Raw genomic sequence first — 9,480 nt, 5'->3', positions numbered from 1 at the left:
ACAGGGATGTGGTTAATCTCTGCTGCCATTCTCATACCAAGGGACTGACAACAACGTTCAACTTTCCCCATCACCTATTCACAGACGGCTCAACCTCCCCCAGCTGAGAGCTTAAATGGGAAGGTCTGTAAAGGAGGCAGTGTGCAGTGTTGGCGACAGCCTGGTTTTTCTTGAGGGCATGCAACACCTGGGCAAAAATAACCTGAACCAAGTTACACCCAGGGTTTTTGGCTGTAACTGTGTTGGTCTAAGGACGCAGGCAGGCAAGCTTCTTTGGGTGGATGTGATATCTTTTGTTAGACCAGTTGAGTAGTTGGAAAGAAGTCCTTTGCAAACTTTTGGGCACAAACACCCTTCTTCAGGCACTGGGGGGGTGGGGGAGGAGGTGTCTCTGCTGGTCTGAGATCGCCAAGAAGTGATCTAAAAGTGTAACAGGATGTCCTTAAGATTGTAATTCCCACCAATTTGCAATTTCATACTGACATCCCATCACACTTTTAGCTTCTTTCACTCCTTGGACATCTCAGACTAGCAGTCTCCCTCTGCCTGAAGAAGGGCGATTGCACCCGAACGCTTGCAAGGAACTTTTCCCCAGCTATTCAGTTGGTCTAAAGTCAGACCCAGTTCACTCTCCCTTTCAGCATCCGCTCTCTGCCCTTGTGTGACCGGGCAAGAGGGACCTATGATCTGACCTAGGAAATGGCAATTTTTCACACATCAGCACCCACGCCCAGAGCCCTGTGCATACGCAGAGCAGGGGACTCCCCTTCAGCCCAACAGAGAACGTAATTTCCACCTATTTACATTCTCACTGACATCCTGTCACACTTGTAGCCTCCTTCACTAAAGACCAAGCCTGGCAGTGCAAGGCTGAGCCCCACACAGCTCCTGGAGCACTGGGCCAGCTGCAGCATGGCGCAAGGGCTGGAGTCCTGCCCCTGCGCATGCGCGGGGCAGCCCGGCTTCTGCTAGCTGCACTGCAGGCACAGCAAGCTCCTCTCTGCGCATGCGGTGCCAGCCCGGGAGCCCTCACGCCGGCTGCAGCCTTACTGCGCAGGCGCCGCGCTCCGACAGCCACGTGGAGCCTCTCAGTGCACCTAGTGTGTCCATGCCGGCTTGCCGTTCCTCCTTCCAGACCGGGCCCGGAAGCGGAAGTGGCGAATGAGGCCGCGTGCGGAGATGGCGGCCCGCGGGTCCGGGAAGCGGGGCAGCGGGAGTGGGGGGGCGCGAGGGCCGGAGCCGCAGGAGGAGCCGCCCCCCCCGCTCCAGGCCGTGCTGGTCGCCGACAGCTTCAACCGCCGCTTCTTCCCCATCTCCAAAGACCGGCCTCGGGTGAGAGGGGCCGGCCGGGGCCCCGCCTTCCCCCCCCCGCTCGGCCTCACTACCGGGTTCAGGGACCTGGGGTCCTCCCCGGCGCTGCCCTCTCCTCTCTGGGCCAGGGTGCACGGTGACCCGGGGTTCCCCATCCGCCACAGGGAGAGGTTTGTCCTGGTTCGAGTGTGGGGAGGGTTTTCTAGTGGAGATCCTCTGGGGGATGTTCGTCTGCGCCCAGGGGCTCGTGTCTGCAGCTGCGCGTGTGACGGGAGGAGACACCGCCTCGGCTGCACGCAGGTGTCAAGCGCCCCGTGCTTGCTGTCACGCCAGCAGATCGCCAGCCCCGCCTCTCAGAGTGCCCGGACCGGCTTGGCGAGGACAGACTGGCTGGATGTCGGCACGTGGAAAGCAAAGCGGGTTGCCATGGAAGCTCCCTAATTTGTAGCTTGTGCAACATTTGAATAGAGAGAGACGTTGGGCTCGGGGCTTGTTCTGGGAGAAGCCCTGCCAGGAGTGGGCTGCTGCCAGCTCCCGTGCGGTTCTGCTGGGTTGATAGCCGGCGGCCTGGAGGAGCAGTTTTGGAGAGGGAAGCTCCTGTGATGTGTTGTACCAGGAATTTTTTTTTTTTTAAGAGAGCCTGTTGATCGTATGGGAGAAGCGTCAGTATTTCAAAGCTCAGGCAACCAAAAAGGAGTTTGACTACAGTGGGCTTCTTTCATAGATTTCATAGACATTAGGGCTGGAAGGGATGTCGCAAGATCATCAGGTTCAGCCCCCAGATCATTACAACACGTGCTGAGCCCAGCAGGTATAATGGTTCATGGTAGAGAGTTGCCTAACTTGCTCCCATGGCCGTATGCAAAGGAAAATTCAGCCGCATCCGCACCCTAAACCTCCAGGCTCAGGCCTGCATGTAGGATGTCCGCCAAATGATTTGGAAGCGTCTGAAGCCCCAGGAGGTGATGGAGGATGTTTGCTGGTAACAGGCCATACGTGGTTCTTGAATGACTCATGGATTTGGAATGGATTTGGCTGATTTGGCTTGGAACATGAAAAATGTCCTTAAAAAACTATTGTGGATATTAATAGGTTTTTTAGCCTAGCAGAGAAAGGCATAGCCAGTGCCAGGGGCTGGAAGCTGAAGCCAGGCAAAATTAAATGATAAATAAAATGCATATTCTGTTGGTACAAGGGATTGAGCATTGGAACAAATGGCCAGGTGGTGGATTCTCCATTCCTTGATATTTTCCAGCTGACTGGATACCCTTCTGGAGATGTGCGTTAGTCTTTTACCAGAACAGTCAGGAATATAAATCCTGGCATCTCTAAGCCAAGGCTGCTGGATGACAGGGAGGGTATGGCAGGGGCCACTGTAGATCAGGGTCGTCAAAGATGCAGCCCACATGCTAGATCTGGCTCAAAGAGCCATATCGTCCAGCACCTGCTGCTGTCTATGAGTCTCAGAGTGATCTACAGGGAACATGCAGGGGTCACTTGATAGCCTCATCTGCTGCATGCAGTGCCCACTACAACTCTCCTCCCAGGGTGGCCACCAGGTCTAGCGCAGCCTGAAGGAGAGGTATGCTGCTCGAGGGCACTTGCATGTGGTGGAGGCTTCAGAGCTGCGCAGCAGGGCCGGTGAGTGGCAGGAGCAGGACTATGCTGCGCACGACTCCTGTTCCAGATCCAAAATGTGTGACTGATCTGTGGGTTGGATCTGGAATGTATATCATCTGTCTAGCCGTGCATATCTCCACGCTTTAGACAAGATGTTAAGGCAGACTTCACAGCGAGCGACCAAGCTCAAGTGATGTAGCCATGATGGTCCAGGAAACATGCGAGACATGAGGATTTTTGTGGGTGACGTTTTATTGGACCAGTTGCATGGTTGGGATAAATTAGTAGGTCTTAAACTTTCCAGGCTCAAAGACACCTTTGTATTAACAAAGCTGTGTTGGGACCCCCACTGCTTAATTAGTAAAGAGGGGAAGGGTAGGACTGAAATCCAGTAGCAGAGCCAGTGGGAGATGCTGCAGGTCCACTGGTTGGGGCATGTCTTGAGAAGGTGTTTCAATTGGCTGAAGATCAGGAGAATGTCCCCAAGTCTGAACTACCACCCTGGTCACACAGGTGGCAACAGCTTTTTCCCAACAAGCAGCATCCGTAATGGAATACCTCCATGAGAAACAAACTAAGGCACAAATACAGATGACACGGAGGTACTCAGTTTGCACACTCCCCATCTCAGGCATCTGCTACTGCCACTGTTGGGGACGGGATACTGGGTTAGATGGACTGTTCGTCTGACCCAGTATGGCACTGCTTATATTCTTATGACCAGTACAAGCTGTCAGGTTCAATGTGGTAGTAACTGAATAACATTTAAAGGCCTGTGATCTATAGAAGATCAGAATGGGTGATATAAAAGTTCCTTCTGGCCTTAATCAAGATCTGTGAGCTTTTGTTAAAGCCTTATTGACAGTACATGAAAAAAGGAAGTACCCCAAAACAGAAAGGAGTTGCACAGGAGAGAACGTAAAGGAGACAACACAGATGCATGGGAACTTGATTAGAAGCTCAATTTATGTTAAATGGAGGAGATTTTAAAAAGCTACTCTAACAGTGAAATAGTGGACAGTGTGATGCTGCCTTGCTTCTTTTCCAAGACCAGGAGGTTGGGGTGGAGGCTGATGTGCCAGCTTCTGAATTGCTGCAGAGGAAGTGGCTGTAGAATAGAAAACTAAGTGTGGAAATAATGTTGTCTGCATACTAGTCCAAACAATGGTAGAGTAGTCCTTTGAGATCTTACTGGTTCTCAGATACAAGCTGTAGCATATTAAAAAAGCATAATGCCCCCAAACAGGAAAATAGCCTGAGAGAGAAAACTATAAAGCAGACAAGGAGGCATACATTCTCTTTGTGCTGGGTATTGTACCAGTGTGGTAAGACGCTCCGTGCACCAAAGAGCTAGCTTCTAGTCTGATGAGGCATGACAAGTGGGCTCAGAGCACAATGATGAAAAGAATCTAGACGGAGTGACAGTAACAGGAATGCAGCGTTGTGTGCATTAGCCAAGTGCACCCATTGGAGGGAACATTTATGAATGCCACGATGGGCTGTTTGTTACCTTATCTTACACTGTCTTGTGTTTCCAGTCTTGGCTGTGAATAAAAGATAAGTGCTGCATTTCACGGCACTATGAAAAGAGATTATCAAGCTGGTTGCCTTGCTGTCTTATTGGAGGAACATGTAATACAAAGGGGAGGAGCATGTCAAAAGATTTTGACTATATGTCAGTTTATATGCACCAGTTTTTTCTGTGGGAAAACTCAGAGTCATTTTGCAATGAGGAAAAATGAACCACAGATCCAAATCACATCAGTGGCAGTGCTGGGGACTGGAGGGAGAGTGTCAATAGTACCCTTTGCTTTCCATCTTCTGGTGGTGATGTAGGACAAGCACCTTTTTGATTGAGCAGGAAGAAGCAAAGTTGCTCTCTCAAGCAGCAGTAATGTTTCCCATGAAATTGCAAGCAAATCAGAGAATATTTTACCCTAGTTTTAAGGGTATGGTGCTAAAGTAGAGTGTATTCAGATGTAGGGTTGAGGTGTTGTCTTGTCTCATTGGCTATTTAAATATTCTTGCAGTCCCGATTACAGGATCTGTACTTGGTTATTGACTGAGATGTGAAAGAGGAAAAAATCGTAAATTTTTCATTGTCAAGGAACAATCATTTTTTAATTCCAAATAATGGATTCAAAACCAATTCTAAATGATCTTTCAAGCTGTAGATGATGTTTGAAGGAACAACGTGAATCCCCAGCTGCTGGATGGTCTTCAGTCTTCATTTCACTTATATAAGTTTTCTGGGTTTTTTTCTGTTCTGAGGTCTGGCATTCCTTTGATTTCATCATTCATATATGACAGTTTTTTCAGATGATCAGAGCTGGAAAAATGGAGTCAGCACTCCCAGTCCTTTTTTGCAGCTTTGTCATTGAGTTACTAGTGAGCTTTTCTGAGGGGGCTGTGTGTCGCATGTTTAGCTCTTTGGTCCCTAAAACAGGGAGGATTCTCATTCTCCTCAGAGGTGTTGGGAATCAGCTTGTGTTACCTTGGGAATGGTGAGGGGGCAGTCATGGATTTTATTATTCTGACACAGCTGAAAGTCATGTGTCCTGCAGCTGGCAGAGTCTGCCTCTGTCTTTGAAGCATGTGTTCAGCTCATTTTCTTGCTTCTCTAGGCTCTCCTTCCTCTGGCAAATGTGGCCATGATTGACTACACCCTGGAGTTCCTTACTGCAACCGGAGTGGAAGAAACCTTTGTTTTTAGTTGCTGGAAATCAGCTGAGATAAAGGAGCATTTACAGTAAGGAACAGTTTCTAGTAAACTTGCTGTGTCTTCTCTTTATCTGGCTGCTCTTAAGCTCCTAGATCATGGTGACCCCACTGGCTGATGAAAGCTGCATGCTGTTCTGTCCTAGGAAGTGGGGTGTTCAGTGGATTCTCTTGCCTGTGTGAAGGGAGAAATATCCCTCCCATAGGAGACAAGGTGTGGCAGCACTATCAGAAGGTTGTGTCTGTCTGGTCTGGGGCTTATGTATATGTTGGTACTTGATTGTCTTGCTGCTCGTATTTACAGGCAGAGCTTTCCCAGTTAGACATTTATTGACATGGATATCCTTGAAACTACAATGCTTTGCTTCGTTACACTCTTGCCTGACCCTTCTCACCACTTCACTTGGCACACTGGGGACAGCTCGCTGTTCAAAAGTGTCTTGCCTCCACAACCCATAGGCCCATGTACTAAAGAGGAGCAGGCAGCTGCATTTCCTTCCTGCTCTCCCTGCGTGGTTTTATGTAATTGCTTTTTATCTTCTTCCTCTCTCAAAACTTTCCTCATAGGTGAGTTCTGTTTCCAAAGCAGTGGTCTTGAGGCTTTAGCGTCTTCGTCTCTGTCTGTCCTACAAAAATAACCTTGCCTAAGTCTGCTTGTTACCCTCCTATTGTAAAGTGATACTTATAGTTGTGGGCAGAACTGTCATCTCCCCCCACCCCCTGCACTGGGGTACCATGTTATAGCCTAGCCTTCTGTGAGCGTAACCCTTTCATTCATTCTTTCCAACCAGAAAGTCCAAGTGGTGCTGCCACACCTCTCCGAATACGGTGCGCTTTGTATCCTCTGACCTGTACCGCTCGCTTGGTGACGTGCTAAGAGACGTTGATGCTAAGTCCCTTGTCCGCTCGGACTTCCTCCTCATCTCTGGGGATGTGGTGTCCAACATCAACATTTCTAGTGCCCTGGAAGAGCACAGGTAGGTGTGTAGGGAGAAGGAGCACCAGCCTGGCTTGTTGCTGAAGCTTTCTGATGTCTCCTCAGAAAGAGCGAAGAGCATCGCTTACAATGCTCCCTTTTCTGCTCAGGGTACGCCGTAAACTGGAGAAGAACGTGTCTGTGATGACAATGGTTTTCAAAGAGTCTTCGCCAGGTCATCGTGCCAGGTGCCAGGAGGATGACATCATTCTTGCCATGGACAGTGCAACAAACCGTGTCCTGCACTACCAGAAGACCCAGGGGCTGAAACGCTTTCCCTTTCCCATGGTGTGTTCAGTGAGGGCGGCAGGTGAAAGATTGTTTGTGTCCCTAAGCAGCCCTTTGCTAACACGTGGGGCTGGGGCAGCTGTCCTTAATGCTTCCATTTGCAGAACAGAGCGGGGTAAGTGGCATAGGAGAACTTACAACTCCTGATGTTTCAGTTTATTCCCGCTCTGTAGTTGCATTGGGAATGAGAGGGCAAGATAGATGTGGTGGGACCATGGTTAAGCCAGATTGGGTTGATTTCTTATTTAATTATGGTTACTGTAAATCAGTTCATTTCCATTGGGATTCTGTGTGTGCAGCAAGGATGACTTGTATGAGCCTTGCTATGGCATGTAGTCAACGAAATGTCTCTTAAAGCCCCTTCTTTGATGTCACATGGCTAGGCAGATCCTTTCCCGTGATGTTTTGAATATAACCCTCCTCCAGTAGAAGTGAATCATTCCCAGACCACTGTTCTCATCTGGATCACGCATTCCCTTTTTAGATGAGTAAAAAGAGGTACACAGTCTTAAAGAAAGAAATCCAGAGGTGGTCTTTATAGATGCTTCATTTTCATGTAACTCCCAGTGTAAAGAAGCTGCTGATAATGTCATCCCTCGTAGTGGTTTAGTTCATTTCTCATGGAGGTTTTCCTTGTGAGGGACACTGCTGGATTGATTTCTCCCTTGTTGCAATAATTCATCTTTCAGTACACAAAGTGCTGTTGCTGCCTGTGTGACCAGGGTAGTAGTTTAGATCTGGGGACATTCTCCTGATCTGCAGCATGTTGAAATGCTTTCTCAAGATGATGCCCCCACTGGTGCAGGGTTTTGTTTTCTGGCTCGGATAGTTCCTGCAATGCTCAGCCCTTCTGTTTTTGCTTCTCTCTCTCCAGAACCTGTTCCAGAGCAATATTGAGAATGTGGAAGTGCGCCATGACTTGCTAGACTGTCACATCAGCATCTGTTCCCCACAGGTAAGCTCCTGCAGCTCTGTAAGACAGGGGAACATCCTTTCTCAGTAGCTAGTTTGCTGGTGGTGGTCTGATGGGAACACTGCTAAGTAGAAGAGGCATCCTGAAAACCCAGTTGTACTTGCTGCATCATCTGGAAAGCAGGTCATGGACACAAGAAACAGGACAGATTCTTGGACTGCACCTGTACTGTTAGCTTCTAGCATCTGTTGCTGTGGATACAGTTAGAACAGAAGAGGCTTGGGATGTGTATACTTGGATGAACTTGACCAGGATAAAATAGAGAGAAGTAACTAAATTTGTCTGAGTATTGTGCAGGCAACAGCATCAGAGATGGCATCTCTGACACCCGGGGACAGGGAGCCCCCCCACAAAGGTCACTTCTTGCCTAGTATAACAGTCAGGGGTGTTCCCACTACTCCCTAGAGTCAGTAGCTGATTTTCTGCCATTAGGATAACTGGTTTTCATTCTCTGTCCCAGCAAAATTATGAAGCTAGGTTGGGCTGAGCAGCCAGCGGTACCAAAGTGGTGTCTTTTCTCTTGAAAAAGTAGAACCTGTTCAATGTGCACTGCCCATCTCTTCTCCCACAACACTCCTAGTGGAGATGGTCGCAGCTTTCTCTCAAGCTGATAGGAGAAGCCATTTGATCCTCAAGGCAGGAGCGCACTGTCTTCCTGCATCGCATGCTGTTCAGCATTAGTTGTTGTACTGTTTTCGCAGCATTCTGGCTGATTGTGCATTGCTGTCATATTTTCTCTCTGCTTGCAGGTGGCAGAGTTGTTCACCGATAACTTTGATTATCAGACTCGGGATGACTTTGTGCGTGGCCTGCTGGTGAATGAGGAGGTGAGAAGGAGACAACCTACTTTTGCTTGACCTCACAGAAGCTAATAGCTTCTCAAGTGACTTCTTGGTAGCTAGGGCCCTTTTTCATGTGCCGTGTTTGTGTGAAGGGTTTTCATGCAGGCCTGTAACCTGGCATGTGTTCTAACCTTTCCTGAGGGAGTGGTGGACAGTTTTCTCCTTCACTAGCACCTACAATTCCTGATTCACAGTAGCATCGGCTCTTCTCGTGGCCCAGCTTCTGTGCAGAAGGATAGGTGGTACAAAAAATTGTCTTTTTCATCTAGAAAACCTGATGCAACTGTAACCACAGTTCACCTATAATAGAACAATACGTTGGGTTTTCCTGTTTAGGGCGAGGACTGTCATGAAATCGGCAGCACTTGGCATAACAGGGCTGTGACCATGTTTGGGCTTTTTAGACTATGGTAATACAAGTTGTAAATAGCAGAACTTGATTGCAAAGACCCTTTCCCTTTCTAACTGTACAGCTGGATTTCTGCAGTGGTAAGGAATGTCAGTCCTGGTTAGAGCACTTTGTGTCACATCAGCAGGGGTATGCTAGCTGTCTCTACAGACCTCTGCTGATGTTTCTCTGTCTTATGTGGGAACTTCATCCTAGGAGCGTTTCAGTTCTGGACCTTCCATGTAGCTTTGTGAATCTCTCTTGACATAAGCAGAAGTAATGCTTTTTGTTTCAGCCCTTGCTAGCCAATAAGCAAGCAACCCTGTTTTGTTCTCTTGCTGCTTGCTTTATACATTATTTTGTT

The 9,480-nt window shown here is 48.5% G+C and overlaps 1 protein-coding gene across 1 annotated transcript in view; it reads left to right on the top strand.

The window, feature by feature from the left end:
* Nucleotides 1-1,146: 1,146 nt before the first annotated feature.
* The window catches only part of EIF2B5 (eukaryotic translation initiation factor 2B subunit epsilon), a 29,578-nt gene continuing 21,244 nt past the window's right edge, over nt 1,147-9,480 (top strand). The window contains exons 1-6 of the mRNA XM_019503403.1: nt 1,147-1,332; nt 5,556-5,680; nt 6,441-6,626; nt 6,736-6,913; nt 7,788-7,868; nt 8,636-8,713. Coding sequence (XP_019358948.1) covers nt 1,162-1,332; nt 5,556-5,680; nt 6,441-6,626; nt 6,736-6,913; nt 7,788-7,868; nt 8,636-8,713 — 819 coding nt within the window. The 5' untranslated portion in view covers nt 1,147-1,161. The remainder of the gene's footprint in view (nt 1,333-5,555; nt 5,681-6,440; nt 6,627-6,735; nt 6,914-7,787; nt 7,869-8,635; nt 8,714-9,480) is intronic.

Source organism: Gavialis gangeticus, unplaced genomic scaffold (genome assembly GCF_001723915.1).
Source record: "Gavialis gangeticus isolate Ggan-Ray unplaced genomic scaffold, GavGan_comp1, whole genome shotgun sequence".
In the NCBI taxonomy this organism is placed as follows: domain Eukaryota; kingdom Metazoa; phylum Chordata; order Crocodylia; family Gavialidae; genus Gavialis; species Gavialis gangeticus.
The sequence above is the reverse complement of the archived record's forward strand: the minus strand, read 5'-3'. Positions and strand labels throughout refer to the sequence as shown.